Source organism: Notolepis coatsorum (assembly GCF_963971535.1).
Source record: "Notolepis coatsorum genome assembly, chromosome: 6".
Taxonomy (NCBI): domain Eukaryota; kingdom Metazoa; phylum Chordata; class Actinopteri; order Aulopiformes; family Paralepididae; genus Notolepis; species Notolepis coatsorum.
In genome coordinates, this window is record NC_140170.1 from 154,821,888 (window position 1) to 154,841,889 (window position 20,002).

Genomic DNA, 20,002 nt, shown 5'->3' on the forward strand with positions numbered 1-20,002 from the left:
GAAATCTGGTATGTCATAAATGTATAGATGTAGCAGTACTGTATCTGTATGTCATGTCCCTCCCACCCACCCCCTCCTAATGTACAGTCTCCTCCCCTCCGTATGTATATATTCTCTCCCCACCGTATGTATACAGTATTTCTCTCCCACCCCCTCCTAATGTGCTACCATGTCCTCCCTCCTCACTCCCCCCCTCCCACCCCCCTCATCTTTTTCTGCCGAAGACTTTGCGATCTTCTTTGAGGAAAAAGTGGAGAACATCCGCAGCTCCTTCTCCCAACCCCCCCCTGGTAAACAAGAATACCCTGAAGACTCTGGCAGGAGCACTCATTCAAGGGTACTACGACTATGCTTGCACCTCATGGTACCAAAGCACCTCAAAGGCGCTAAAAACAAAATTACAAACATCTCAAAACAAACTGGTCAGACTACTGCTTGACCTTACTCCTAGAACCCACCTCACCCCTGCCCACTTTGACAACCTAGGATGGCTTAGAGTAGACGACAGAGTACAGCAACTTGCAATGGGCCTGGTCTACAAGATACACTACACGACCAAGGTACCCATGTACATGTCAAAATACTTCCCAAAGGTCAGTGAATACCACGATCACAACACCAGAGGGAGCTCCACAAATCATGTTAAACCCAGATTCGGCTCAAACAAGGGACTAAACATGTTTCGCAATTATGCGACATCAATGTGGAACGCCCTACCCAAGCTGTAAAGGAATGTGAATCACTACCCACTTTCAAAAACACTCGAAACTGGCCCCTGTAAATGTCCTAACACAACCCCCTCCAATGTACAGTAAATGGCCAAGTATGGTCTTGTCAATATTCCAATGTACAGTTTTGCTTGTACAGTGTCCCCCACCCACCCCTCCTACCCAACCTCCCCCCACCCACCTCCAATGTACAGTTTCTACGTCAAATGTATATACTCTCTTTTCTGGACTCTTTTCGTATCACAAACAGTACTGTATTTGCAAATCTGGTATGTCATAAATGTATAGATGTAGCAGTACTGTCTATCTGTATGTCATGTATGTCATATATGTTATGATGAATTGAAAATGGGGGACCCTGATGTAAACAAGACGAAAGTCTTTCTCTGGTCTGCATCCCCTTAACAATTGTATGTATTGAGCTGTACTGTACTGTACCCATTCTGCAATCTGTTAATAAAGTTTTCATTCAATCAATCAAACCCATTCCAAACACTGAATCGAGAACCTCATCCTTCACTCTGTCATCTTTCTCTCCCATTACAGAAGCCGAGACCCTGACACTGGTAACGTCGAACCGTCCGACTACATGCCAGCTGGACCAGCTACCCTCCCCACTCCTCCAGACCATAGCACCGGACATCCTCCCATTCCTAACTGCAACCATCAACTCCTCACTCAACTCGGGGGTGGTCCCCACCTCCCTAAAACAAGCCAGAGTCACGCCCCTCATAAGAAAACCAACCCTGAACCCCACCGTCATAGGCAACTATCGTCCTGTCTCTCTTCTCTCCTTCCTTTCTAAAACACTTGAACGTGCTGTATCCAACCAACTTACTGCTCATCTCTTACAGAATGACCTCCTAGACCCTAATCAGTCTGGCTTCCGGACAGGCCACTCCACAGAAACGGCCCTCATTGCGGTCACAGAGGCACTTCACTTAGCAAAAGCGAAAGGCCTCTCCTCTGTCCTGATTCTCCTAGATCTATCTGCAGCCTTCGACACAGTCAATCATCAGATCCTCCTCGCGGCCCTCGCAGGAATGGGAGTGGCTGGATCTGCGCTGACATGGCTGACATCATACCTCAATGACCGCTCCTACCAAGTGTCATGGACAGGGACTCTGTCGGCCACCCGTCCCCTGCGGACGGGTGTCCCCCAGGGCTCGGTCCTAGGACCCCTTCTCTTCTCCCTCTACACTAAATCACTGGGTAACATTATCACGTCTCATGGCTTCTCATATCATTGTTATGCCGATGATACTCAACTCTTCCTCTCCTTCCCTCCCTCAGATATCCACGTCTCTGAGCGGATCTCGGCCTGTCTGTCCGACATCTCCGCCTGGATGACGACCAACCACCTCAAACTGAACCTAAGCAAAACAGAATTGCTCCACCTGCCGGCCAAATCCTCCCCCCTAACCGACCTCTCCATCACAGTCGAGAATGCAGCTGTGACCGCGTCCCCGACCGCCAAGAACCTTGGTGTTGTCCTCGACGACCAGTTGAACTTCTCTGCTCACATCGCAGCGACAACCAGAACCTGCAGATTCCTCCTGAGCAACGTCAGAAGGATCCGCCCCTTCCTGACAAAAGAAGCCACCCAACTCCTCGTCCAATCAACAGTCATCTCCCGCCTCAACTACTGCAACGCACTGCTAGCTGGCCTCCCGGCCACTGCCACTAAGCCTCTTCAACTCATTCAAAACGCAGCGGCCCGCCTGATCGCAAACCTACCGAAGTCGGTCCATGTCACCCCACTTCTTAGGGACCTGCACGGGCTCCCCATTGCTGCACGTATCCGCTTCAAGGCCCTCGACCTAGCATACCGTGCGGCAAAGGGAACCGCTCCCGCCTACCTCCGGTCAATGGTCTCTAACTACAAACCCTCAAGACCCCTACGCTCTGCATCTTCTGGCCGCCTCAGACCTACTCCTATCCAAGCTCCGGGAGGGTCATCAAAGAGAAGCCGCCTATTCTCAGTCCTTGCCCCACAATGGTGGAATGAACTACCCACCCCAGTTAGGACAGCCGAATCCCGTCCAATCTTTCGCCGTCGACTAAAGACTCACTTCTTCAACCATTATCTGAAATAATATATATATATTTTTTTTTATTAAATATTTTTTTTTTTTTTTTTTTATCTAACCCTAACTAACCTTACTGTCATGCACTTTTCCTAATAAACTAACCTACACTGTAACACGCAACACTTTGATGAATATTGTTACTCAGCTGATAGAGTTGTACCCTTCCTGATGACCTGTCCTACAGAACTTGTAAGTCGCTTTGGATAAAAGCGTCAGCTAAATGACTAAATGTAAATGTAAATGTAATGTACAGTCTCCTCCCCATCATATGTATATACTCTGTCAGGATCTATGGGTAACAGTACTGTATATTTGCATATCGTATATGTCACAAATGTAACAGTACTATATACCTGTATGTCATGTATGTCCCTATGTCATAAATGTCACTATGAATTGAAAATGGGGGACCCTGATGTAAACAAGACAAACGTCTTTCTCTAGTCTGCATCCCCTTAACAATTGTGTGTATTGAGCCATACTGTAATCTGTTAATACAATTTTCAATCAATCAATCAACGAGAAACATCACCTGTGCGACGGCTACGGGGCGATGTTCGCCCGGAGAGATTACCTGCGGGAGCAGCACGTCAAGATCCACGAATCAAAGAGCTTCCTTTGCACTGCATGCGGGAAATGGTTCAACAACCACCAGTCCTTCAGAATACATAACGTTGCTCACGCTCAAAAGACGGGTTCACGGGGCTTCTGCTGTGAGGACTGTGGAAAGAGAATGGAAGCGGACAGTGCCGGTTAGCCTTCGGGAGAGGGGTTAGTTGGACAATGCCTAGGCTAACCGGCACTGTCCGCTTCCATTCATTGTGCTAAGCTAGGCTAACGTGCAGCCAGATAGCTTTCTACTGAACGCACAGAATGGAGACTGGTATCTATCTTCGTGTCTCTCTCTGGAGAAGACTATAAGCTAATTAAATTAAAATGTTGGCGTGTTCTTTTAAGCGTCACTCTTACCAGCATTACCTCCGCGTGCGCACAGGGTCGGTGGGTGCTAGCCTAGCTTAGCACAAATTAATGGAAGCGGATACACAGACCACTAGCCTAGCTAGTGGACAAAAAATGCTCAGAGTTTCATAAAAGTCAGTCAAAGCTTACCAAAAGCTTGAGCAGTGACAGGGTTCCCACGGTACCTGGAAAACATGGAATACATTTTTTCATTTTCCAGGTATGGAAAAGTCATTGAAACTGAGCAAAAGTGAACACTTACATGGAAATAGAAACAGTTGTCCTGGAAAATTGTATTGGATGTGTAAAATAGTAATACAATGAAACTATTGAGCACAAAATTAAGATGAGTTTATAAAAACCCTTTACATGTGAACAGCTTTTACTGTATATAGAAATGGATGATCCCATGTTGTAGAGCATGCTCTTGGCATCCTATATGGTATATTGGATGTTGGAATTTGATGCAGGCAACTTGGTGATATGCAGTGATGCAGTGGTGGTACCACTCGGTACCACGCCGTCCTAGCAGTTCGCTGAGCAGAAGTGCGCGCACGGATGTGCACGCGCGAGCACACAAAAATGCGTTCACAACTTTCACTCTACTTCACAACGTTCACAACTATCACCTAGTCTTTGCATAGCATAACAAAGAAAGAGAAGTGCGGGGCGGCTACGTGGCGCAGTGGGCAAGGCGCTCGCAACGAATGCTGGAGACTAGGCTCGAACAGGATGCCCCGCTCTCCACATTGCTTTCAGTTTAGCTGGTCGTCCACATCAAGAAGCGACGGGGGCCATTTACAACCATTTACCATAGGAGTATATAGGCACCCACATGTAGTTGTTGTTATTGTTGCTGTTATTACTGTCCTGTATATAATATTTTGGAAAATCAAAAGAAAATATAAAAAAAAAAGAAAAAAAAAAAACAACAGGGGCGGGGCCCCTCCAAAGCCCAGACCCCCAACGCTGAAAGATCGAGCCGCGCAGGTGAAAAGATGCGACGGCTGTTACCTCGAGTATCGGAGGGGACTTGTGCTATGTATGACTTAGTCCACATTGCAGCCGGCTTGTGGGAGGCAAGAAACAACGTTCGAAGACAGGGGAGGGTTGAATTGGACGATATGAAAATTGGGATGAGAGAAAAATTGAAAAATTGGAGAAAAAGTGGATCAAAACTAAAAAAAAAATAAAGAGAAGTGCAAGACCAAAATACAAGCCCTGTGGGGGGTTTGCTTGAGCTGGTCTGTGCACACGCGAGGGAACATGTATGCGCGTGCGCGGGAGCGCGCGTGCAGTCGTGCACGTGGCGTCCAGGCAGTTCTGATATTACGACTGCACCCCTGGTGATATGGACTTTCAAAGTATAGTTTCGGATTGGTGGACTTCAGGAATAATAACGTTACTCGCGATCTCAATAGAAGGGTCAAATACATGCATTTCCCAGCCAACACGGGAGCCTTGACATCTAGTGAAACATCTTATGCAAGTTTATCCTCAAATGTAAGCACTGTAGCTGTGTTTTAACCAGTGGTGCAGTCGTAATATCAGAACTGCCTGGACTCCACGTGCACGCGCATACATGTTCCCTCGCTTGCGCACAGAACAGATGATTATTATGCATAAATAGTAGGAAACATGTTTGTATAGGAAATTACTAGTTTAGTTTTTGTAAATATTGCCTTGAAATAGAGAAGCTGAAAAAGGTAGCAGGATGTAGCCTTCAATATATAAAGAAATTATATTGTCAACAGATATGGTTGAAAAACAAACAATATTTTAAATGTAATTGTAGTTACAATTTCTTTAATTGAATTAACTTAAACTAGAAAAGTAAATACCAACTAAATTAACAATGTAACTTAAGGTAGTTTACAGAAGGACAGTTTCCTTCTGAAGCACAACTTAATGCCTCATCCTTCCAGTCGGGACCATTTGTCACATAGTGAGAGGTTCCACAGATCAAGCAAACCCCCACAGGGCTTGTATTTTGGTTTGGCTCTTCTCGTTCTTTGTTATGCTATCGGTATCCTATTATTATGCAAAGTCTAGGTGATGGATAAGTGCCGGGTACTTGGCGCACGGCGGGACGAGTCCAGTGAAAATTGTGAACGCATTTTTGTGTGCGCCCGCATGCACATCCGTGCGCATACTTCTGCTCAGAAAAAACTGCTAGGACGGCGTGGTACAGAGTGGGACCACCACTGCATCACTGGTTTTAACTGTGTGGTAAACCTGGGTTTATCAACGTTAGTTAGTAAGCAGTGCAATCTTGCTAACTAGCTAGCAACTTGAGTTTGAGTTTGTTTTGAATTTGGATTTTGTTAATGATGCAAGCACATGGAGTGCAATCTTGCTAGCCAACATTCAGTTTGCTAACTAACTAGCTACTAGCTAGTGTTAGCTAGCTTGCATTGCTAGCTAACTACCAATACATTTTCACATTAGGCTGTGGCATTACTTCTATACTAGTTGACATGAATAGTCTAGTCTTGATACATTTTGTAACATTCATTCTTATATCTACTTTTAGCTATTTTGTGATTTTTTTTAGTTTTTTTTCTTAAAAAAGATTATACTACTAAATAGGAACATTTGGGGTGAGACATTTTTGAAAAATCATTGATCATGCCTAGACTGATTCTATACTGTTAAGCTAAGCTTACTAGTGGGGTTGCTGTACTGAGGAACCACAGGGGAATTAGTCTAATCTAATAAGACTAATAATAAAGGAAAGAGGGAGGAGGAAGAGAAGAGGGGCGAAGATGAAAGAGGAGGAGGATAAGAGAGTAGAGGATGACAGAGGAAAAGGGAGAAGAGTGGAGAGGAGTTGAGAAGAGTAGGAAGAGAAGACAGGAGCGGACACAAGAGGGGATGTGTGGAGAGAAGAGGACAGGATGAGATAGGAGAGGAGTGGAAGAGAGAACATATATCAATCCCAGTGCTCATGTGTTTCAAAGTTTCAGTTCAATAAATTGTTGTTCATCTACAGCTTGTTGCATTATTTCATGCATTGATATTATCAATAAGACATCATCTCTAAGCATTTACAATGTAGACTTGACTGGCACATCTTTTAAATCAAGTAAGTAGTCAGGTGTCCTAGGGGGTTGTGTGTGAGGGGAGGGGGGCGCGGATGGGGGCGGAAAGCTTCAGGGGCCTATAGATCATCACTTAATATGGTACCTGGAAAATCAGGAGGTAGCATGGAAAAAAATGTCAAGGCAAGCGTGGGAACCCTGAGTGAACTCCAAGCCCACGTGACTGAACTCAAACTGCAAAGAAACAGACTAAGAAATGAAGTAAACTCCATGATCAAAACTGCTAAAAAGAATTTCATCAATGACAAAACTGAGGAAAACTCAAATAAACCCGTGAACTTTGGAAATGACTCAATAATCAACTAGGCTGGGTGGCGTAGCGGAGATTGCGCTCGTCACCAATGCAAGAGACTCCGGTCTCGAATCCCGGTGTCAGCATTGCCTGCGGCTTGGGCCAGTCGTCATACTATCTCAATTGACAGAGGTAGCGGGTGGAAGTCGATGGGTGGGGATTGGACGTTGTGGACAGCGGCTCCTACAGGTCGGTTGGGTGACGCCTGCACAGCAGAGACAGGAAGTATCGGGGGCAGCGTGAGCCTCCCACGCATTACTCCTCGCCACTGAGAGTCTGCGCTGTCTGGTGAAAAGATGCGACAGGCTGCCTCCTCGTGTACCAGAGGGGACACGTGATGCAAGGCTTCTATCCTCACTACAGCCGACCAGTGGGAGGCATAGTCTAGCAACGTTCAAGACAGGGGAGGGGAGAATTGGCAATACGAAATTGGGATGGGAGAAAAAAATCGAAAAATAAGGAGAAAAAGTGGATACAAAAAATATAATCAACTAGGCTGCAGTAAAAAACTTAAAACCAGATTTTCAAACATAAACATAAAGACGGACAACACGCTCATCACAGACAAGCTGGATGTGGCCAATTACTTAAACATTTTCTTCACAAACATAGCCACAACACTGGTAAATAAACTACAGTACCCACCCACTCAGGGCATTTTGGGGTACATTTAGTCATTTAGCTGACGCTTTTATCCAAAGCGACTTACAAGTTCTGTACGACAAGTCATCAGGAAGGGCACAACTCTATCAGCTGAGTAACAATGTTCATCAAAGTGTTGAGTGCTACAGTGTAGGTTAGTTTATTAGGACAAGTGCATGACAGTAAGGTTAGTTAGGGTTAGATTATTATTATTTAAAAAAAAATTCAGATAATGGTTGAAAAAGTGCGTCTTTAGTCGATGGCTGTCCTAACTGGGGTGGGTAGTTCATTCCACCATTGTGGGGCAAGGACTGAGAATAGGCGACTTCTCTTTGATGACCCTCCCGGAGCTTGGATAGGAGTAGGTCTGAGGCGGCCAGAAGATGCAGAGCGTAGGGGTCTTGAGGGTGTGTAGTTAGAGACCATTGACCAGAGGTAGGCGGGAGCGATTCCCTTTGCCGCACGGTATGCTAGTTAGAGGGCCTTGAAGCGGATTCGTGCAGCAATGGGGAGCCAGTGCAGGTCCCTAAGAAGTGGGGTGACATGGGCCGACTTCGGTAGGTTTGAGATCAGGCGGGCCGCTGCGTTCTGAATGAGTTGAAGAGGCTTAGTGGCAGTGGCCGGGAAGCCAGCTAGCAGTGCGTTGCAGTAGTCGAGGCGGGAGAACACATCATAGCCTACTACAATAACCTAGGGGTCCGCAAAGACGATTTCAAACTAGAAATGGTAACAACAGCTGAGGAGGTACTCAAAAAACTGAGCGCCCTCCAACCTAACAAGGCCACTGGCCATGACAATATCCCCTCCAAATTCCTCAGAGACTCAGCAGCTGCCATCACCCCAGTCATCACACACATAATAAACCTCTCCATAAAACAGGGACACGTACCCAAAGACTTCAAAATTGCAAGAGTAACCCCCCTGCACAAAAAGGGCAGCAAATTAGACCCAGGCAACTACCACCCTGTTTCTATTCTTACCTCCATCTCGAAAGTCATGGAAAAAATTGTATTCGAACAGGTGGAAAAGTACCTCACGGAAAAAAATCTAATCTTCAAATTCCAATCTGGCTTCAGAACATCCCACTCCACTGACACATGCCTTCTCTATTTGAACGTCCACATCAAACAAGAGGTGGACGTGGGCAAATACTGCGGCATGGTCATGCTGGACCTACAAAAGGCCTTCGACACTGTCAATCACTCCATTCTGATTGACAAGCTAAAAGCAATTGGCTTTGATTGTCTATCAGTGAGCTGGATGCAATCCTACCTGGAGAGGAGAGAACAGATGGTGGAGGTAAACGGTACCCTAGACCCAAGACTGAACATGCCAACATTAGCCTCTATGGGAATGTACAATGATGCTTTCTTTTCTTTAAAAAAGAAAATGCATGTATTTACCAGTACCTGCATACCGTGGTCCTTAAAAAGGAACACTTTCTTTATTTATTGCGTAAGAAACTTCAGAATGTTACCTTTCAAAAGAGACAGACGCATGTATGTGCTATAAGTATAAAGTATAATAAATCACAAATGACTTTGGCTATGCAATCGTCAGGCGCAAAAAAAATAGCCCTATTTTTGCCCGATGCTTAAGAGGTTATGGACCACAGTATGCAGGTACTGGTAAATACATGTATTTTCTTTAAAAAAATAAAATAAAAAGCAAGCATCGTTGTACTGCATGTAAAGAGTTGCATGGTTTTGACACCAAACTACATCGGCCCAGCATAAACTGGGCAGGGATGTAAAGGTGAGAATCTAATGGTTGCATTGAACCCAATGTCATTCAGATATGTTGAGGTGAAAGGTCAAGGGAGGTATCCCATTGAAAATGGCTGTGCCAATTCTTCACCTCAAAACTTAAACCCTTTCCAGGTGTCTACAGTGGTATAATGAGTTCATACCATTTCATTATCTTTGTTTTACTGCAGCTTTAAAAGTGAGCCTGCTACGGCCTCTGAAAGGTAATGTTGACCTAGTCTCGATCTGCGCCATGAGACTGGGTATATAAGCATGCCATCATTGGCTGACTATTTCAGTGGGAATTCTCCTCCCCTTTCCGCTATCAGAGACACTATTTTGCAAGGGTACCGTCGTTGCATCCTGGGTTTAGCACAGCTCAGGATGATTGTGATTGGTTTAAAGAAATACAAACAAGCCAGAGCATTTTATCCCCCCTATAGCGGATGATACAAGGTTCAACCAGACCTCTCCAGTAGTGTGGAGAGGTATGGCTACGCGAGACTAATGTTGACATGTTTCGCAAGGTTAAAGTTTGCCAAATATTTTGGAGGCCAATATAATTCAAAGCAAACTTTGTAACAATGTAACTTATAAAAGCAATCCCAAATCCAATCTGTATTCAACCCAGTCACTCATTCTCCAGGTGGGGTGGGTTTTCACTACTAGTGGAACTTAAATTTCCCTGAAGAAATGGAGGCTTAGTCGTCTGGTTTCAGTTATGAAACAAGGATTCCTCTGTACTGCTATTAGCACTTTGAGACCCCCCCCCCCCCATTACAAATGGAAAATATTCCAAAAATGAAAGGAATATCATGAATTCCAAGAAGCCAGGGGTCAGGTGGTGAAACGTCTCCTGGACTCAAAGGCTTTTACTAAAAATAACCAATCACCACAGTAAGATTTAACATTCAAACTTGGATTTTAATATTCAGATTCTCAAATATAAAAAGTAAATGAAGACAATGCAAAGTAAGTGTGAACAGAACATTGTTTGTTGTATAAATAAGACATGAGAACACCTGTGTGCCCAGGGGAAAACTGAAAAATTTCGGAAGTATTTGGTTTCAAAATAAAGACATATAAATCACAATACTATGTATGTAAAATATCAGGCAACTCCTTGCTTTATGCGATTATGTACTTTTAACCGGCATGAGCAAAATTACTAAAAAAACGGTCTAAAAAGACTACAAATAATAAATAGTTTGTCTACAGCCAAAAATGTATATAAAGGGGCACTTCACCAAAAAGCAATGCTAATCTATTTTGCACATAATCTCACACATCCAAAAACTCAAGACCGTTTTGCACACATTAATTTAGTTTGACGGTTGAGTAAATTAGTATGACATACCATCAGTGATGTCACTGAATCCTTGTGTTGTGTTAATTACAGCTTCATGAAATGATGTAGATAAAAAAATAGCAATACCTCGTCTTATAGGGACTGCTACTTATCATTTGGATGTGTGCGAGAGCATTGTTGATAACATAAGCATTGTTGAATGAAAACAGAAGATTTCAGAGACTGATAAGGATTCTCTCTAATCAGTCAACAAGCACAACCGTTACATTTTACGGTTAAATGTAAACATTTTGACATCACCCTTAGAAAACATCCATTTGCGCCACAGCCCCAAATTTTTTTCCTTATATGCATACACCGGTTATAAGTACATGGTAAAGTACATTCCGGAAGTGCCTTGATTCTTTTATTTGTATACATGTCACCACGAACTTCAGACATTCCAAAATTAATTAATTTTGAAACTACTCAGCCTCTACCGTCTTTAACTATGAGTGAACACAACACTAATTTACCATCTTTACATAATAAAGTACTTAACCTCAACTGTCTAACTATGAATGAACTCTCTTAACTCACCACCTTAAGATAATAAGATAATGTTTGAAAACATTGTTCCTTTGAAAACTTTAAACAGACTTATGGTTCTTCATCTGAGGTGCTCAATTATACTTGGACAGTAATATGACAGTATTGTGATTGTTAAAACGTGATGCCACCCTCAATTTTGGCTGTTCAGTTCTCCACCCATTCCAATGCGGAATTGTAACACTTGTTACATTAGAATGTCCAAAACCCAATTTTCTTTTTTTAAATCACACAGGGGTAAATCTCAAACAGTTAAAAGATGCAAAAGTGCAGTTAGCCAGCGAGCAAAAAGGGGGAGATTGAAGCAAGGAGATAATTTTCAGACTAACCCCCACACAGATCCGGTCATATATGCATGGTTGTGTCAGAATATTTGAACAGGAGTAATGCCATTGACCATCACAACCAGTACCCTTGATTTCCAACAACTGGTTCCATTTATTTACTCTTTGGCCATTTCAATTTATTATTCCATTATCTTTCATTTGGCTGCATTAAAAAGTTGAAATAATATATCCCTTTAAAAAAACATTAAAACCAAGCATACTTTTGAGTGAAATACAGGATGAAATGCAAGGCTTTTCAGACCTTTAGGCACAGTTAAAACTTTAACATACTTTTCAAAAACATTGTAGTCTCATTTATTACCTGGAAATGTCAATATTTGGCGTCAACATATCCAAACAATATTGTGGAAAGTCTTTTTGTGACATAATTCCATTACTTTGTGGATGAACCTTTCCTCCACACATGTAACATTACTGCACTACAGAAAGCAACATGAGATTATTCCAATTTCCAGTTTTCACTCCCTCAGCAATATTATCACTAAAATACAAAACAGCAAAAGAAAAATATATTTAGAAAAATAAAAGGACAAAAGCCAAGGGAGGTAGATTTATCCAAGACAAGCACACGTTTCTTTAGACAGAGGATTCACAGTGGCACGTGTCTCTAGAAAAAATGCATTATACAGTAGCAGGAAGCATTGAAAGGGGAACACTCAGTTTAAAAGGAAGAATAGAGAATTATTTTGGAAATTAATATTATTTCTAGAAACAAGACACAGGCTTGTGCATTCATCAAAAAGCACACACGTGTCATTACTGTATAAGGCCCATTACAACAATATTACTGTATAAGGCCCATGACAACAAATTAATATTACTGTATAAGGCCCATGACAACAATATTACTGTACAAGGCCCATAACAACATTACTGTATAAGGCCCATAGCAACAATATTACTGTATAAGGCCCATAACAACATTACTGTATAAAGCCCATGGCAACAATATTACTGTATAAGGCTCATGACAATATTACTGTATAAGGCCCATAACAATATTACTGTATAAGGCCCATGCCCCATGGCACAACAATATTACTGTATAAGGCCCATCCATGACAACAATATTACTGTATAAGGCCCATGACAATATTACTGTATAAGATCCATGGCACAACAATATTACTATACAAGGCCCATCACACAACAATATTACTGTATAAGGCCCATGGCAACAATATTACTGTATAAGGCCCATCACACAACAATATTACTGTACAAGGCCCATGATGACACAACATTACTGTAAAAGGCACAACAATATTACTGTGTAAGGCCCATAGCACAACAATATTACTGTATAAGGCCCATGGCACAACAATATTACTGTATAAGGCCCATCACACAACAATAGTATTTACTGTATAAGGCCCATGACACAACATTATTACTGTAAAAGGCACAACAATATTACTGTATAAGGCCAACGGCATAAAAGCTAAAGTGCAGAATTACAACAGCGTGTCTTGTGTGAACAGCACACTTTAAAAGAGCAACTAAACACCAGGAATAAATACATTGGGAGATTGTCATCTAACGGTTAAAACATAGCAATGCTATTGCAAGTCTGCTATTGCCAAGTCAGTGGCTCAGGAGATAGAGCGGTCGTCTGGTTCTGGTTAGATTCTGGCTCCTCCCGGCAGCGTGTGTTAAGCAAGGCACTTAACCCCTAATTGCTCCCGATGAACAGGTTGGCACCTTGCATGGTCACCTCCGCCGTCGGTATGTGAATGTGTGCGTGAATGTGAGGCATAAATTGTGCAGAAAGCAGCATTCACTTCTCAGTGGATTATCTTTGGTGTTTAGTTGCTGTTTAGACTGGGAAGAGTACGTCTCGACATATCATAGTTTGAGAGCATGGCGTCCTGGACCTGCCGCCTTCCAGCCAGCTGAGGAGTTAAATACAGTCCCAAACTGAAGACTAAATAAATACTGACGTATACAAAACCGCTTACAGTAGCTAGACCAATGTTACTGTAACTGAGATATTCAATTTTCTTTTTTCGTACGTAAATATTTTTCTGATGGGCTTTCAAAGCCAGCATCAGTCCCCAGCTCGCCCACTGCGAAATGCAACGCAAACATGTCTCGTATTCAGGAGTGTGTGAATGTGAGCTAAAAATGCTACAAAACTTAGGAATTAACTAGTAGTTGATAAATCAGGTGGCTGTAGTAGTTCATCCAACCACTTAACCCTTTAACCCTTGGTGGTGTTCACCTTTTTGTTACTCTGGTAGACCCACAACATTATTGGGATTTTAAAACAATAAAGCCATAACAATTCATGTAGAAAATACTTAACAGATGTTAACTTTAGACAGCATATATATGGTTAATATAGGCTATTTACCTCTGCTGGATCACATTTATCAATAAAAGTGTTTTTTGGGATAAAATTTGACATCTGTAAAAAGAACAATCCATTACAATCAAGACATGAATGGAATAAATCATGTTTATCTTGAAAGATATTAAATGAAACAAGGTGGAGGCAACAGTGAAGGTACACAGTGAACCGGTTTGTTTCATTCTTACCATATTTACTTGTTTTCACCTACAATTTACACACATTCTGAATGACCTGAACACCACGTATGTAATGTATAGGGGGGGGGGGGGGGGGGGGGGGGGTGCACAGTGTGCACTCAATGTGAAATGTGTTCTTTTATATGTTCTTCATATAAAATGAGCCACGGCCAGTGAGTCTCAGGCCATGTTTAGACAGAGAGAGTCTGAACAGAAACCGCAGAAGTCGTCTTGCGGTCTCACTTTAAATTTTGCGTTTAGACTAGTGTTTTGGGAGGGAATTCTTCGTGCAGACGAGGCTGTAAAAGTGTAGTCGACTCGAGACGACGGAGCCCCGCTAACCCATACGCTACACTGCCTCAGGTCGTTGAGACAACCAAGCATGCTGTGAAGACCCGCCCTACTCTGCCTCTGATTCGCAGACTGTGGGTGGGGGAATGTGTTTGGACCAAAGCAGAGTCACACACAGACAGTGGCTCCAGTCACTAATAGTTTAGTGTATTTAAAAGTACAAGTATTCTTGTGTATTTAAAAGTACTGCCAATGTAGCCTTCAGGTGATCTCCGTGGATAGAATCAGACATGCTTGTTCGCTTTGTTTACGCTTCTAGGCTACTGGCGCATGCCTGTGACGTAAGCAGTACGCGACGAGAGCCTTGAGAACCCTTTCGTCATAGTTTTATGCGGTTTGACTGTTCAGATGATAGTGCGAAGGTGTATCGTTTCTAGGATTTCCACCCAGGAAGGTGGTTTCACTTTTTTGCGGATTCTACTCGCAATAAACACTGTTGCCATATGAACAAAAGGCACATCCAAAAAAATATTTTGTCGGATTCACCCGCAAGCGTTTCCGTCTAAACTGCGCCTCAATTGCATCATTTCTCCCACAGACCCGAACACCACCACACAAGGGTTAATCAACAAACTTCTAAAAATGATGTCTCATACATCAGCTAGGCTAGCTCGCCGATAGGCACCACGAATATTAACATATTAACATTTCATGCTTCGATGTCTTGGTTCACGTCGGAGGCGGGTTGAACTTGTGATTCTGATCGAGGAAGTAAACGGCATCCGCATGAGACACAGAAGACCTGAAGATACCTTCAGTCAACTTGGCCAAGAGAAGGAGGAGGCTGAGATGAACAGTACTGTACGAGCTTCTAGAGCTACTTCCGAAGTTCCTTTCAACAAAGGTAATATCTGAAATCTATGTATAATTGCGGTTTAAAGAGCGAGAAAACGGCTCTTTCCAGACCCTCTTAAGGCACGGTTTCCAAAATAGAAACACGCGGGTCAAAGCCGCGCTTCTGTGAGCAGAGGAAAAGGGATGAAAGTGTGCAACCTCACTCAGATTCAGCCACAACGAAGGGCCTTCATGTCCGGAGTGAACCATCAACAGCTTGATTTCACAACATGCATGCACACACACATACACACACACATACAGCAGATACACAACACAGCGTGGGGGTCTGGGCAGGTGGATATACGATACGAGAAGAAGAATGAACTTGACCGTAATTCTGCTCTTTCCTGCCCGAGCCTCACCACCTTCCGTGCATCCGTCACAACCACAAGAACCAAAAAACACATAAAAAAAAATTAAATACAACTGTCCCTTTAAAAACTTGTGACGTTAAGTTTCCTAAGGCTTTTAATCCTTCAGGGATTATCCCAACAATGCAACCATTCAAATCTGGTTGAGTGCATCGTGATTCTACCTCCTCGTCTGGAGGTAATGGTTGTCGAGTTGCGGCGGCACCCCTCAGGGCGCCCCCGCGGGTCCCCTCTCAGTGTAGCAGGACGAGCAGTCCCAGCGGAAGCATCAGACTAAGGGACCAAATCCTCAGGTTAGGCGGGGCTCTGTTCTGCCCGTACTCCCTCTGGTCGCAGCCGTCGCCCCTGTAGCCGCTGTAGCATTGGCACTGGAAGTGCATGCGGTACTGGGCCAACTCCCCGTGGCCGAACGGCCCTGTGACCTTTAGCCTGCCGGCCTGGCTGGTGATGTTGTGTGTCAGGGGGCTGAGGTGCAGGTACACGTCGCTGTCCGACTGCCGGCGCAGACAGCGGCCGTGGGAGGAGCACAGCATCCGGCTGCACTGCTCCGCCGCCGTGGACACGTTGAGCAGGTACCGACCCAGCGGCCCCCGTAGATATTCGTTCAGGCTGGAGCAGCTGGCCTGGAGGGGAGGGAGGAGGTTAACTCACTGCTTTAGAACTCTAGGGACGAGGTAATACACTGACATTTAGGCTCTAGGACTGTAGGGATGAGGTAATACACTGACATTTAGGCTCTAGGACTATAAGGATGAGGCAATACACTGACATTTAGGCTCTAGGACTGTAAGGATGAGGCAATACACTGACATCTAGGCTCTAGGACTGTAAGGACGAGGTACTACACTGACATTTAGGCTCTAGGACTATAAGGATGAGGCAATACACTGACATTTAGGCTCTAGGACTGTAAGGATGAGGCAATACACTGACATCTAGGCTCTAGGACTGTAAGGATGAGGCAATACACTGACATTTAGGCTCTAGGACTGTAAGGATGAGGCAATACACTGACATCTAGGCTCTAGGACTGTAAGGACGAGGTACTACACTGACATTTAGGCTCTAGGACTCTAAGGACGAGGTACTACACTGACATTTAGGCTCTAGGACTCTAAGGACGAGGTACTACACTGACATTTAGGCTCTAGGACTCTAAGGATGAGGCAATACACTGACATTTAGGCTGTTAGGACGAGGTAATACACTGACATTTAGGCTCTAGACTGTTACCTATTTCTGCCGTGCCACGCCACCGGTTTAAAGTCGCAGTGAAGATTGATTTATATGAAAACCGATTTATGTATAATTTAAGCAAATTCCACACCATTCCGCGATAATTAAGAATTCCATGTTAATATAGGGCCCTAGGCAATACATTGACATTTAGGCTTTTAGGACTAAGTAATACACTGACATTTAGGCTGTTAGGACGAGGCAACACATTGACATTTAGGCTGTTAGGACGAGGCAACACATTGACATTTAGGCTGTTAGGACGAGGCAACACATTGACATTTAGGCTGTTATGACGAGGCAACACATTGACATTTAGGCTTACAGTATAACAATTACAGGCTGCTGCAAACCAACTAAAGTAGGCTACTGCAACAAGCTATCCACACAGTGTTGTTTTTGTCACTGTGAGACATGTATTGGTCCTATATACAGCCTATACAGATTGAAATGCATTATGTTTCATGTATTGGTCCTATATACAGTCTATACAGATTGAAATGCATTATGTTTCATGTGAGTCGGCACACCAGAACTCAACCAAAATGTTGTCTGTGTGAACGAGGAGGAACCTGCTCGTCAGCCATAGAGAAATGGGCAGAGCAGGACAGACAGCTGTGCGCTCTGAGATATCAAAGCAAAGGATAATCAGTTTTAGTCAAGGTTGATAAGACAAATTAACTGTACCTGGTACCCAATCCATCCATGACAAATCTTTTTACATTTTGTATTCGTTTTACAGAAACAAATACAATCTCCATGATAAAAAGGTATATAACGAACATAAGTCATTAGAGGACATGATCCATGTTGAAGGTATCTTCTAAATGTTTTAAGAGCTGTGTCTTTTCTATGGGCCGTCTATATGGGACCTTTGAGGGCCAGAGAGGATTAGGTTGCATTCTGGAGTTTGGCCAGCAGGGAGGAGCAGTGCTCCGGCTTAATTTACTGCACTGAGAAGATAGCAAAGATGTCAGCAGATACCTAATCATCAAATAGTTCCTACACTACGCTGCTCACAACAAGGTCTGTGAATGATCCTGAGTCATGATTTCTGGAAAGAGACGTTGCTTTTGAGTTTTTCATTCATTCACATGTTCAGCCCCAAAGCCATTCAGCTCCATTGTACTGGAGTGACGGCGGAAATCCAGGTTTTTGTTTTTCTATTTTTATTTTGAGTGAACTGCCCCTTTAATATCTGGTGGTATCCGACATCTGTAGAGATATGTAGCCTAATTATGTTTGTTAGAGAAATATGGATATCTGGATTATCTGTATATCTCAGTGAACATACGGTATATTAAATATTTATCTTTTCTTTTTTATGTATCCTAACCTTATAGTATTATTATAACGTTAGCCTCATACGATAATTGCCTAAGTAATATTTTGGCCAAATTGAGATTTCTGCCTAACCGTAATCTCCTCGCACTGCTGCATCGCCCTGGCTTAGTGCCTATGTCCTCAGCCAATCAGAACGCTTATTACGTAAAAAAATCCCCATCTGCCTAACACTCGTGTGACTTGTGCATTTTAACGTTACATATACAGATGGCGATCGCATGACTTAGGCAAGTATAACAACTGCCTTAGTGTATCGGGCGGCTGGGTGGTGCAGCGGACATTGCGCTCGTCACCAACGCAAGAGACACCGGGTTCGAATCCGGCTGTCGGCGTTGCCTCCGGCTTGGGCCGGCCGTCATACTGGCTCAATTGGCAGAGTCAGCGGGTGGAAGTCGATGGGTGGTAATCTGGATGTTGTGGACAGCGACTCCTACAGGTCGGTTGGGGGACGCCTGCACAGCAGAGACAGGAAATAGCGAGGGTAGTGTGAGCCTCCCACACGTTACACCTCGCCAATGAGAGTCCACGCTGGCAGGTGAAAAGATGCGACAGGCTGCCTCCTCGTGTACCGGAGGGGACATGTGATGCAAGGCTTCTATCCTCCCTACAACCGACCAGTGGGGGGCATATGCGGGCAATGTTCAAGACAGGGTAGGGGAGAATTGGAAACACGAAATTGGGATGGGAGAAAAAATTGAAAAATAAGGAGAAAAAGTGGATCAAAAAACAACTGCCTTAGTGTATGACATGTATGTATGAGGAAAAAATTCCTAAATCACAACATATTTAGTTTAACTCATTAACCGCCACGCTGTTTTCCCAGCTCTACTCAATGGCGCCAGCGTTATTGACCATTTTAGCGATGTTTGCAGACCCATCGTGTGTTCTGTATTATAGCTATGGAGACAATAGTATGGCTCATTTGACAGGCATTATTTATAGTCCAACACGACTAATCAGTTAATTTCTACATACTTTAGTTTGTGCACTATTCCATGCTAAACATTGCCCCTTTCCAAAATAATCCAGTATTTTTTCCTAGATCGCGAGATATGACGTGTTATATGCATTATGCCCAAATCGTTCGGGTTGCTCGCCTGAAACTCCAAATATTTCCAAATCAAAGCTATATACCATATATATATATGTGTCTTCACAAAATCATCAAGGGGGGGGGGGGGGGGGGGCATGTTTTAGGTCCGGTAAAATACGACACTGATCGGTACAAAAGCATGTTTTAGGTAAAAAAAAATACCAGCAGGTTACCTAAAATGTCCTCAGTCAGAAGGTACTCCAAAATGAATAAATCCCAGTCGTCCCATCGCGGTAGCAATTACTCCTGTATATTGGGCATGGCTATCATACAGGAAACGATAGGTTTGAGGCATCAAATCGCCGACCGATTGCCATGTCCTGATCCACTTTGAGGGGGAAGCAGCCGGAGGTAACTCAGTACTGGAAGACAACTGATATCCCCAGTTCAAAGGTAGGTGATACTGCCACCCGGTGGGATTCGATCGTCATTGCAATTT

General features: G+C 43.6%; 1 protein-coding gene across 3 annotated transcripts in view; it reads right to left on the reverse strand.

Moving 5' to 3' along the window:
* Nucleotides 1-14,423: 14,423 nt before the first annotated feature.
* Nucleotides 14,424-20,002, reverse strand: part of hyal2b (hyaluronidase 2b) — a 32,983-nt gene continuing 27,404 nt past the window's right edge. For all 3 annotated transcript variants that reach the window (XM_084316012.1, XM_084316013.1, XM_084316011.1), the window contains one exon: nucleotides 14,424-16,513. In XM_084316012.1, coding sequence (XP_084172138.1) covers nucleotides 16,124-16,513 — 390 coding nt within the window. In that variant the 3' untranslated portion in view covers nucleotides 14,424-16,123. The remainder of the gene's footprint in view (nucleotides 16,514-20,002) is intronic.